Genomic DNA, 13,529 nt, shown 5'->3' with positions numbered 1-13,529 from the left:
TTCTGTAAAGAAAATTTAAAAAAAAATTCGCTCTCTTTTCTATTGTGTGTTTAATAATGTTATTTATTTACAATATTTAAGTTAATTAAATATAATAATTAAGTGAGATTAGTATCAGAAAAAAATTTTTAAAGGTATGGAAAAATAAAAAAAAATAAAAATAGCTATTCTCGTTTAATCAAAACGAGAATATGACTTGAAATAATGAAATTGGAGAGCAAGTAGGACAGAAGAGAAAAAAATTGGAACATAGAAGAAATTTGTTTAATTATTAGAACTATGTTACATGTGTGAAAATATTCAATTTTCTTCTCGTTCCATACAATGATTTCAATGGTTTTTTATTATTTCAGCTTTTGAACAAATTTTTATAAGCTGCAAATATATTTTTATAATCCTCTTGACTGTTATCCTTTCTTATATTTTGGAAAGAGAAATCAGATGATTTTTTACGAAAATCTTTGGTGATACCTAAACGATTCAAATCTATTTTATTTTTGTTTTTTTGACTTTCATGTAGTAATGTCTTGTCGAATACAAATGTCGATTTGATGAAGTTTAAAGCTTCTTGGTCATTTTCGTGTAATATTAAATTGTCGAACTTGTTAATATTGTGCATGAATAAATGAAAGGAATCTTCTATATCGGAAATTCGTATAATAAAATCAGGATCACGTGTCGCCAAATATCGTAAAAATATTATTCCTTCTCTTATTGTATTTAATTGTTTCTTATTTATACTAGTCCAATAATTCTGGTCCAATAGATCACTTGGATTCATTTGCTTCATATATTCTTTTATACCATATTTTTTTAATTGAGTACAATGTAAATATTGTTTATTGAATCTTTCCATAAAATCGTTATTCGTATTCAGAACAAAGAAGTCGTCGTTGAATGTGCATTGATTGTACTGAAATTGTACATTATTTAAAGACACTGTTGAGCATCGACATAACATTTTGATGATATATCTTGAAAGTTTCATACAGCAATCGCAAGATTTAGGATTACCATTTTTTATAAGAAGAACATTCATGTGCAATGCAACTTTAATAAATAATAATAATGAATGCGTTATTTTAATGGTAGTTACAAGATCGAAATGAAAATTTTCAACTTGTATTATAAATATTCTCAAGTGACAAGCATCTGGCGTAAAGTGTGGAACACCTTTCCAGATTTTTACTGAAGTATGCGTATTCTTGCAAATCTTTTTAGCAAATGTCAAATGTTTGATAAAAGTCATCATCATTTTAGTTATTGGAATATAGCAAACAGATAAGGGTCTTGAGAATATCAATTCTTTGAATATTTCAGAAATTAAATCTATTCCTTTCTCGCAAAATCCTATTGTTTTGTCTACGTTACATAAGAGATCTATTATCGCACTAATAAGACCACTAAATTGATGAGATCTTCTTACTTGTCCTATTAAAATTACAAGTTGTAAAATCATCTCCAACATTTCAAACTTTGTATCTTTTTTATCCCAAGAATTATAACGTATCATATATTGTGAATATTCCTTGTAAGATTTATCTTTTTCCACAAGTAATGATGTTTTTCCTGCTACATATTTACTAAGGTATAACGATTCGGATGCAATATATGATAAAACACCTAAAATCCTTCTAGCTTCTATTCCACGTTCATTTTTGTGCCATTCATTTGCATCGCACACAGATTTGGTATAATAAATTGGGCTTTTGTAAAGATCAGAAAAATATACATCATTCATATCTCTAATGTCATCATTTTTCATAGCTTGCAAAATAGTTTGCAGAACAACTATCATATTTAAGATCAATTCCCTTGCAGTCGATACTAGTTTATTGATAATAGGTATACAGGTATCAGAATTTAATTCTGTGCTTACCTTATTTTTGATTAAAGCAATATCAGACAAGACAAATTCTAAAGATAATTTTTTACCATTTATCATAGTGACTACAGGCTTTACCAGATCTGGATTCTCAAAAATTCGAAACGTTTGTTCATCTTGTAAAATGGGTAAATTTTGTTTTCCAGTTTTTTCTGTGACTTTAATTTCAACTACAGATTTTTCTGGTAACGAAGGATTGAAAATTTCAGCTGGTATTTTTAATAGTGGATAATGTACTACTAACGTATTTAAATGATTACTCTTTCCATTACTGATATTAGTTTGAATATTAACATCTTTTTTGTCTATGTATTTAGTAGGAAAGTTCAAACGATTCACAGTATCAATTTCATGGTCGATATCTGGCGACATCATGCTAGTTGTATGTGGTTCTATGAATTTAATATTTCTAGATTCCAATAGCTTACATCGTTCCATAAGTTTTTCTATCTCAAAAGCTTTTAATTCAAGTTGAGTTTTTAAATCTTGTTTTTCCTTAATCATTTGATCAATTTCTCTTTTATGTTTCTTAGATTGTTCTTCAATCAAATGCATTTTTTCTATTTTATCATTTTCTATACGCGTTTGAGTCATTTGTAATTGATTTCGTAAAAAAACCGTTTCACCATCTTTCATTATAAAATCATTCAATAATTTATCTCTTTCTGTCTTCAATTGATTCAGTTCTTTTTCCAAATTTTTATCTTTACTATCAACGAATTGATTACTATTTTTATCTACTTGAAATGTTGAGTTATAATTTTGTTTGAAAAGTAATTTCTTTTCGAAATGAGAATAATCATTGGTTTGTGTAAATGTCATATCATGCGAAGTAGGCTTTTGTGTTCTAGTTGGATGGAAAATTTGTTTACTTGTCGATGGCATGTTCGCTTTTGCAATAAGTGAACTCTGTTTTTCTTTAGTGTCAATGAAAATATCATCGTTTAAACATGCCTGAGATGCTACAAAATCCATTTCCTCGATTTCCTCTTCAGCAAAATCATCTCCCCATACATCTTCAACACGTGCATTTTGTTTATTCGAAGAATCACTTTTTAATTTAGTTCCAAAAAGGTATGACGACTTTTTAGATCCATCAGATTTGAAACGTTTTGATGGAACCATGGAATAATTGTCATCATCTTTATCAGATCGTTTAAACATATTTGTTAGATTCCAATATATATCATTATGTACAATATATTATTGGTTTCATTGATAGAAATTATATATACACAATTTATTTTAAAGGTTACTACGCGTTCAAATTGTAATGACTGTCACTTATCACATATATACTTTTATGAATGCATATGAAATATAAAGTATATAAAACTACGATAAAAAATAAATATATTAAAAAATATATTCATTATCATATTATAGTACTATTTATAAACATAAATAAATATAAATAAAAGTATATATTTTTAAAAAATATAAATGAAATGTAGACCAATCAAAACGTTGATCTAACAGAATTTGTAAGGTTAAGATTGAACAGATGCATTTATCCAATATGGCGCGTATGCATTGGAGACTTTAATCTTGCCATCGTTTTCAATAATCAACAGATATTTTGTCCAATGATCGTACGTATTAAAAATACGGCATAAAGAAAAATCAAGTTTTCGGACAGGTAGTGATCGTCGTCAATATATGCTGTTCTACCAACAATTTAACTCTATTTCTTCACTTAGTATTTATATCCATGATTTAATTGGGCCAATCATCGATTTAATATAATTAGTATAATACATAAAGATATATAATCGAATGAAATGGTACACGTTGGTACGAAAGTTGCAATGTAACAGCTGTTAACAGAAGTATAACATAAGTTATGACAGATAGTATATTGGGTGTTGCCAAGTCGAATGGATTTACAAATGAAAGGTTTGTTACAAGTTATAATTTATCAATGCTATGACTGCGGAAATAAATGAAATGATTAAAAAGAATGCAGAAGCAGAAATTAAAGAATTCCATATTCAATGACTTGTTGTGTGAATGGGTTGTCCAGAAGATTATCTACCAGTTGATAAGGTTAGGACAAACCTGTCAGTCATGAAGACTCCTGTACCTCAACATTTAAATGGGAGTAGTGGTCAGTCCGTTGGCTCTGAAAAGACTGGTTCATATTTGATATCACGTTATAACAATCCATCCAATAACTATCATGTTTTAAAAGTAGCTGGACGTGATTCCAATTGTTACATTGCCAATAACATTGCTCCTAAAATAGGCAAACAGCAATTAGTATCATTGAACGGTGATTCTGTAAGTTGCAACAGTGTGAATGTAAATGAGGCTTTGGCATGCGATGTAGTTACTATGCCAGCAGTTAAGACTAAAGCTTTATGCGTACACATTCGTGAGAATAAATGGTATGACGCAGGTAATGTAGTTTCTGTCGGTGTGGCAGGAACTAGTCTCAGTCATGCCTTGGAAAGTATGTCCTTGGCTTATAATCCTACTACTAAACAGATATATTCTATGGAAGATAACGATACGCAATATGACTGTAAATCTCAATATCTAGAATCTCCATGTAATGGGAAAGAATTGTCAGCGAGTATAGTGTCTAAGATCGATGGAGATAAATATACAAAACTTGAAAGTGGCAGTGCAAATAGTAGTCCTAGAAACAGTTTACCTCGTTCATGTAGCAGTACAGTGTCTTCCCTTAGCGAAGTATCACCTTCTGGAAGTTTCTTAGGATCAGACGAGCAACACATTGTTGTAGATAAACAAGAAAAATCTAAGCGCTGGGGATTAAACACATTGTTTGCCAAAAATGTATTTTCTTGGAAAAATAAAGGTTCTCAGCAATCTACACCTACGGGTAGTCCATCAAGAAATATAGATAAAGTAGGAGGAAGTTTAGCTTTAATACAGCAACCAAGACCAGCGAATTTACCTGCAAAGAATGCTTTGGAGGAACAACGTCATCGTAAGCAATATACTGCAATTTTAGAAGCTGCACGTAAGAGAGAGTTACGCGAAGAGAAAGAACGTAAACAACAGAGAGAACAACAGATTAAAGAAGAAGAAAGATTAGCAGAAGATTCCAATACATGGAACATTCATGTTATACCTAAATTTGAAAGCGTTAAAGATACAAAAAAAGTACGCGAATTATGGTGGCGTGGTTTGCCACCAAGCGTACGAGGAAGAGTATGGAAATTGGCTATTGAGAATAGCTTAAACATAACACCACATTTGTATAATCTTTGCTTGGACAGAGCAATGTCTAGCCCTCCTATGAATGAATCCTTAGCTGCGATCAAATTAGATGTATCTCGTACCTTTCCTACCTTATGTGTCTTTCAAGAAGGTGGACCATTATCAGATAGCCTTCAAGGTATTTTGGCAGCCTATGCCGTTTATAGACCAGATGTTGGCTATGTGCAAGGAATGAGTTTTGTGGGAGCTGTATTATCATTAAATATGGAACCCTCGGATGCCTTTGCCTGCTTTGCTAATCTCTTGAATCATCCTTGTCACAGAGCCGCCTTTACCTTGGACCAAAAAAGAATGAATGTTTATTACAAGGTATATTCGAGCGCGCTTGCACATAAGCTGCCAAAAATATTTTCTCATTTCACAGTAGCTGGTCTTAGTCCGGACCTGTACCTGTTAGATTGGTTGTATACTATATATGCCAAAGCAATGCCTCTCGATGTCGCATGCAGAATCTGGGATGTATTCCTAAGAGACGGCGAAGAGTTCCTTTTTAGAACAGCCCTTGGCGTATTACATTTGTATCAAGAAGAATTATTGAAATTAGACTTTGTACATGGAGCGCAATTTCTTACTAGATTGCCTGAGAACCTCCAGGCAGAAGCTTTGTTTAACAGTATTAGTCAAATGTCTACTACTGTCGGGACTACGACATTCCAACAAATGCTGATACAATTTTCTTCAGTGTGATTTTTTTTTTTAGCTCTATTTAAAAGAGTGATTTCATTTGATTTGATTTGATTTTAGTTTTATATTTCTTATTTTCCAGTGAATCCAATGAAGAAAAAATAGTGCGTGAAAATCTTTAATTATATATAAATATATATATTGTATTTAAATTGTGATGACGTCAAAGTGAGTAATAATGTTGCATGCGGTATGAAAGTAGTAAAAATAAGCATATTATTGTGTGCTTGAATATTTGTTAAGAATAATTATCTTATATGTCTGTAAAATCTGTATATATATATATATATTTGACATTGTTTTTTGACGTTCATTTTATCAATGATAGATATTACGGTGTATCTGAATTTCTGAATAGCTAATCAAAATATTTATACAATTTTAAGAATATCTGAAATCTTATTATCATAATAATGTTAAATGTTGGTGCTTCTTATAATTAATTCTTTATCCTTGTGTAAGATTAATTTAATATGCAATTGAAATGGAAGTTTCTCGATGAATAGTGAGAGATCTATTCTTGTTTATGATAAATATATATATAAATATATATTGACATATAGATAACATATTTTATGAATGTAATGTATTGATAAAATGCGTACATACAACATTCATACATAGGAAAATAAATTAGTGGATCTGAGGGAAAGTAGTAGGAGGAAGAGGAGGAGGAGAAGAAGAAATGCATACAAAAAATATCTTATGCCATGAAAACTGAAGAAGCACACACAATTTACAGACTGGAACAAGTATTATTTTGGGCAATTGAACAAATAATATTCTAGATAAAGAAAATATTCTATTATTACACTCTCTACGATATGAAAAACATATTTTGAAATATTGTCCATAATATCTCAGTGGCAATACATACATCTACTACTACTAATCTTTTACATATGCATAATAGATCTTTGTTATGCATATTTCAATATTTATTAATATAAGCAAATATAAATTGTATATGTATAAGTGAAGAAGACAAATGGGTGGGAATATTAACATAATATTCTATAATAATGCTCTGTGAAATATACTACTATTGGTTTCAATGTGCATCATTGATATGAAAAGTTACTGAAAGATTAACGTTTCGTTGATTTTTTATAACTAAATAATATTTCAATGATTTAAATCCGTCAATTTGTATAATCGCATTTACTCATCTTCCATGTGTTTGTGGATTAACTAGAAGTTTAATTAGTAATCCCGAAATATCCTCGTACTCTTGATAAACTATAAGTAAGCTATAATGTATCTCTTTCTCTTTTTCTTTCTAACTCTCTCTCTCTCTCTCTTTCTCTCTCTTTCTCTTTCTCTCTCTTTCTCTTTCTCTTTCTCTTTCTCTTTCTCTTTCTCACTTTCACTCTTACTACTTTCTTTCTCTCATCGAAGTATTTTATAGTAATTAATAATTATGTATAATATTTCACTTAGCACTTTCCTGTACAGTTACTGAGTTATGAATACGCAGAGACTTATAATCCCGTCTTTTAAGTGGCCTTTCTAATGGAGATAAGATAAATTCAAGATTTAGGAATCAAAGATCTTTCTATGTAATCATTGAGCTTTATTGGACAAAAGGAATCTCATAAAAATATTTTCTTACAACGTACCTACGATATAAGCTTATTGTATGTGCTTGTTGCGTAGGTATATCTTTGTTTTTTTTTTTGCTGAAATATAATTTTTTTTTTTTTTTTTTTTTTTTTAAGTGAGACGAATATTCTTTTTATATATTATCTTTTAGAAATGTTGATTATGATTATTATTTTTTTATTAGTAAGACACGCCCGAGTTTATTTATGTAGCTTACGTTTTATTTTTTTATTTTATTGTAATATTTTTTTCTACAGACGAAAATAATTGCGATAGATAATATAGATCAATAATCGATCATCCTATATAGTTTTTAATATTAAAAATAATTAAAATCACAAGCACATTGCAATAACTTTATGCATAGCATGGCTTGAAAGCTTCAAGTTATGAAATTCTAATATAATACGTACATATATATATATATATATATATATATGATAGAAAATTAAATAAGGTAACAACATTCGTATCTATAAGCCCCGTATTATTTATTCTGTTCGTTAAAACGATGATAAAAATCATGATTCTTCTATTCCTTTTGACAATACAATTTTAATCTAACTTTAATCCAACGAAATATGGATTACCCATGGAGTATGTATTTTCATTTTAATATCGTGTATATACAGGGTGAGATAAAAGTTACTTTTCCCAAAATTACGTAAATTGTTCAAATTGGTGTACATTATACTCTGATACTGAACTCGTATAATTTAATTTACTTATTTACATATTGCGGAACACAAAAGTGAGGATTGGTGTTCAAGTTTTGGACAGATTGATCTCGTTCTATCAATTGTTGCAATTGATTGAAATTTAGTACACGATGATAAAAACACAAAATATATTTAACAACAATACTATTGCCATAGTAATCGTATATAAAAAGGTGTGTATTAAAATAGCTGTTGGTACGGCTGCAATCGCATATCATTGCATAATCAAATTATTTTGGTGAACGAATCTCTGGGGGAACGGAAAGCAATTTTTATCTCATCCCGTATATGTATATGTAAATATCGATTAACATGGATAACCATATACGTATATATATATACACAATATTTACGCATACCTACATAGAAAGTATATTTTATGAAATGCTCCTTTTTTTATCGGCACGCTTCTAAATGAAACTTAAAAAAAAAAAAACAACTGCAATTGACGAATAGTGGAAAAAAAATTGATTAGATCGGAACTATGTGTGCAAGTGCAAGTGGGTGATTATGATAGTTTGATGTCCTAGTTTTTACTCGACAATACTTCCATTCCATCCACTATTCCAAAAATGATTCATTAAACGATTCGTGCTAATGAGATTTTATTAATAAGCTCTTTGCTGTTGTAAATACGATTATTATTATTATGCAACAAAACGTATGTATTACGATTGTAGTCATTCTATCGATAATAAGTACGAAGCACAAATGAAATTCAATATTTTATCGTTTAATTCAAAATACGATAGTCGCTAACGATTACTATAATCTCGAACGATCTTCAAAGGATCGCGACTATGATGGTCAAAGTGTATCTTTCTCTCGTATGCATATATGCGAAAATCTCGCTAACCAATTTCTTTGACGGTTTGGTATTATCCTTAAAAACCAAATGAAACGAAATGAAATGAAACGAAACGAAATGAAACGAAATGAAATTTCTCTTTTAAAAAAAGAGACATTACTAATAAATCTAATCTCGATGCTTAGAAAATAAATAAATAAATAAACATAAATATACCGTTATGCTAATAATATTCCACGATGATAACGCGCGACAACGCAATATATTTCTTCGAATCTACTATGTTGCATTTTATCAACATATACATACTTCAAAAAAAATCCTCGTAATCTTCGACTATGTTTAAAAATGGTGCTTCGATGATGATGATGATGATGATGATGAAGAAAAAAAAAGAAAGAAAGAAAAAAAACAACAAAATATCGTATACATGTATTTTTCATCGATTATTATTATTATTATTATTATTATTATTATTATTATTATTATTATATATACATAAAAAAACGAGGTACTTACGTATTAACGCTACCGCAGCAAAAATTCCGCTAATGCGCCAATAAAGAGGAATCTTGTTGTTTGCACACAGCAACCGTCAGGGTTTCGTCAGGGTTTCGTCAGAGTTATGCCGACAGCATCAGGTGAAAGAAAATAGAGAGACTGTTTTAAATCTATGTTAAATTCTATATCGGCCCATTTTCCACCGAAATCCGATTGTGACTACTTTTTATAAATAAAATCTTTTGAATTTTGAAATTGTTTTGATTTTAAATAAAGTTTTTTATTCAATGATTTTTCGTAACAATTTTAAGGTTTAGATTAGCGCATTACGGAATTTTTCTGCGGTGTCGTTAATACGTAAGTACCAAAAACGATATAATATTTTTCATTTTATTTGCGACGTAACGGAAGATAAGTAAAAATAAAACTGATAAGAGGCATTTAAAAAAAAAGTATACATTACGCGCGCGAAAGTTAGAAAGAAGGAAAAAAACAAGAAATAAAAAAGAAAAAGCACTTTCTGTAAACAACGTACGTATATATGTGTATGTACATAAATACCAAAGATTATATACTTAAACAATATATTTCCGAATAATGTGTATCGAACTTATCTCCTCTATCGATCATCATCCAAGAGATGGGCTTTCTAACATTATAGAAGACAAATTTGAGGCATATAAATATTTCATCGACTTTATCAACGCGCTAATAAAATGATAATGATGATGCAACGATCTTTATAAAAAAGAAAAATAAACAAACAAAAAAATTAAAAAAAAAAGTACAGAAAAATTATGGAGGGTAGAGGTAAGGAGTAACATCTCTGTATATGAAAAGTGTCCGTCGAAATGCATTCAATTAGGATGGCGCCACAGTACCTAGAGGATACATTTTAAAGGAAGCGCCAAATATTATTAGAGTAGGATTGAGAAATAAATAAGGAACACAAATTTTACCTATAACTGTTTTGTTATTCACATTCTTTTTCATAAAATTAAATGATAAAAAATCAATAAACGTACTATTCACAGTTCACGAAATAAAATCACTCTAGCTACGCGTTTTTTCATAATATTTCTTTAAGGTTATATTTACTACATTACTACATAACTCGGCATACTTCTATTCGTTTACAATTGCTACATTCATACCACACCTCTCTTTTCACCAGCGCCATTTTGGAAGGTTTTTGAGCTGTTATTTATAGAAAACGCTGGACACTTTTTCACATTTTTTCCCATAAGAGATGTCACTGCTTACCTCTACCCTCCATAAGAAAAATAACACGTTGATCGGCAGCTGTCAGCTATGTTTCTTTTTTTTTCGATTATTATTTCAAACTGTAACACCGTATATATTATATTATTAAAATGAATTTATTCCATGATAAAATAATAATTAATTATGTTAAAATAAATAATAAATGTATAATATTTTGGCTTTGGGAGAAAGAAACACACACACACTCGTGGCCAGTCAACGTGTTGAGGAAGAAAAAGTCCTGAAGAAAAAAAAATAATAATAATAAATAAAATAAAGGTAGTACGATATCGAACACCATTTTCGATGTGTAATGTCGTTGAATATATTAAAACGATAATATATATTTTATCTACTCAATCATGGGCATTGTCATTATCACGTAACAAGCAACCATTATTCCTTCATCGAGCATAATTAAATATTATAAACAATGTGCCAAGTGTTTTACGAATAAAAATGGACGGTTCTATCTATTGTAAAAGGCATGCAATTCTCTTCGAAACGAAAGAAAGAGGGGGTGGTGGTATTATTATATTAAAAAAATACATGGTGCATTATTACAGTTATTCTCTTTTTTTAACGAGCGAATTTACTATTAGAAATTGTCACGTCACGTCACTGCGAAATTGTAATTATCGATTTATTATTATACGTAAACGAGACGTACGTACACACACGTGGTGTGTGAAAACGTAAAATATAATAAAATAAAAAAAATAAAAAATAAAACGACAAAATTCAATATAAATAAATAAATAAATAAATAAATAAATACAAAAACGAATACGCGAAGAGTTAATAAAAACTAAACTCGTTTACGAATTTTCGCGTACAAAAAGGAAGGGAGGAATGCTCGTATAAGAAAAATATAATAAAAATTAAGATAAGCAAAAAGAAGCTAAATATTTTCTATATCGTTTAGAAATCTCGATTCGAAAAACATTTTCTAGCTTGTCGATTTTTCGTAAGAATACAAAACAATTGTTACGAGTAGATAAATGAGAAGATGATAATAAATTTTCGGATAATAATAATGCAAGTATCTTTATCTGAATCCTCGTTCTATCGATTTGAACGTTTAGTTCGATATTTGAAAAGAAAAGAAAAGAAAAGAAAAGAAAAAAAAGATAGAATCGATAATCTCTATTAGCTAGAATCTCTCTATTTCTGACAAGTGCAAAAAGTTTCAAAGGGAAAAACAATGCACTAAACGGCATGCTTAAAAAACACTAACAATGACACTTCTGTGTTCCTTGTCGTTAGTGCCTCACAGTAAAAGTAACTCATTATATATATTTTTGACGCGTTTTATCGTGTACAATTACCTTAAGTGCAATACTGTAATATATATTTTTTAAAGGAATCGAACCCAGTATTTATTTTGTCAAAGGTTGCGCGCATCGATGTAAGAAACGTGTGTGTGTGTGTGGGTGTACTTCGAGATGGTACCTATACATACTCCTTACTCCTCTTAGGACGAAGAGTTTCTGCTCAATTTTTTCGATTGATCAAGAAACTTTTTTCTCTTATGTATATAAAAGTACGGTAATAAGCGAATATTATTGGAACTTGTCCTAATTAATTGAACGAACGGCTACTTTTCTTTTTTGAGAATTTGCCGAAATTCAAACGATGATCATCATTTTTATTCGATATTTACACATATACATATATATATATGTATACCTCTCTCGAAGTATACTCATTATATTAATGTAATAAGTATTACAGTAACCTGGTGAATACTACTATTCTGTAAATATAATAAATACGTATGTGCTTGCTTCCTAATTTAAAAGGGTAAAAAAAAAAAAAATAAGAAAAAAGAACAAAAAAAAGAAGAAGAAGAAGAAGAGGATTCAACTTGGCGTATTGCTAATTATAGAATATACACACATTACACATATATCCACAGGACACGCATACACATACACATAACATAAATGACGATTTTTATATCATTAACGAACGAAGCAAAACAAATAAAAAAAAAAAGGATATGAAATTTTCAACCTATCGATGATATGTAAACGTGTACGCGCGCGCGTGTGTGATTACAGATCGTAAACACCAGCGACATATCTCTATGGATGACTTTTGTTTCGCATATGAATAAATAACGTCTTACGATATCGAATAATATTTTGGGGATTATTTAAAACCTTCCAATTACGATGTAAGATCTCTCATCTTTGTCGTCGTCGTCGTCGTCTTTCTCTTATGTTAGATATCATTACCTTTGATTTACGATCATTGAAAAACATTGACTGTATACGCCAAAAGAAACATACTTTAGCAACAAATTGCTTTGCCATTAGGAGCTCGTTATATAAACTTCGCTTAAATCATGTATGCGTTTCATTTCAGATGCACTCGTCGTGGTAACCTGGTAATAGTAGTAGGAGACCAACAGGTACATACAACATATCTACATGCACGTATACAACATATGTACTTACATACTACTACGCATGTGTCGTGGGGAGCAGATAGAAGCCGAGTGAAGAAATGAAAAGGATAAAGGAAAACCGGTATGTGCTGCCAAGTATGATCCATTATGTTGTACAGGGTTAAGAAGGGTTACACGCGCCTGAGACAAACGTTGCTAACGGGAATTAATGACAAGAGAATTCTAACAGTAAATTCAGATTACATTCTACCTATCCCTATCCCTTTATTTCTCTCTTTTTTTCTCCTGTCTTTTTTTTTTCTCCAATAATATATATTTGTGCGAATGTAAATACGACATGGCATAATTATCTCATGATAAAAACATGAAAGATTGATACTTTTTCTACGAATCTAATTATATAAAGTA

General features: G+C 29.9%; 2 protein-coding genes across 2 annotated transcripts; one reads left to right on the top strand and one right to left on the bottom strand.

Annotated features, from left to right (window-relative positions):
• Positions 1-250: 250 nt before the first annotated feature.
• Positions 251-3,197, bottom strand: mus304 (mutagen-sensitive 304). Its single transcript, XM_015323302.2, has one exon. The coding sequence runs from the start codon at positions 3,047-3,049 to the stop codon at positions 350-352; it is 2,700 nt and encodes an 899-aa protein (XP_015178788.2). The 5' UTR covers positions 3,050-3,197; the 3' UTR covers positions 251-349.
• A 262-nt stretch (positions 3,198-3,459) lies between these two features.
• On the top strand, positions 3,460-12,851 carry LOC107067635 (TBC1 domain family member 14). The gene has a single exon (XM_089179417.1). The coding sequence runs from the start codon at positions 3,896-3,898 to the stop codon at positions 5,816-5,818; it is 1,923 nt and encodes a 640-aa protein (XP_089035543.1). The 5' UTR covers positions 3,460-3,895; the 3' UTR covers positions 5,819-12,851.
• Positions 12,852-13,529: the final 678 nt, after the last annotated feature.

Source organism: Polistes dominula, unplaced genomic scaffold, assembly GCF_049000335.1.
Source record: "Polistes dominula isolate Pdom_NZ unplaced genomic scaffold, Pdom_raw_medaka contig_373, whole genome shotgun sequence".
NCBI lineage: Eukaryota > Metazoa > Arthropoda > Insecta > Hymenoptera > Vespidae > Polistes > Polistes dominula.
The sequence above is the reverse complement of the archived record's forward strand: the minus strand, read 5'-3'. Positions and strand labels throughout refer to the sequence as shown.

What these genes read in the sequence shown, in the direction of transcription:
- LOC107067635 (XM_089179417.1), top strand. Translation starts at nt 3,896, where the DNA reads ATGGGTTGTCCAGAAGATTATCTACCAGTTGATAAGGTTAGGACAAAC.
- mus304 (XM_015323302.2), bottom strand. Translation starts at nt 3,049, where the DNA reads ATGTTTAAACGATCTGATAAAGATGATGACAATTATTCCATGGTTCCA.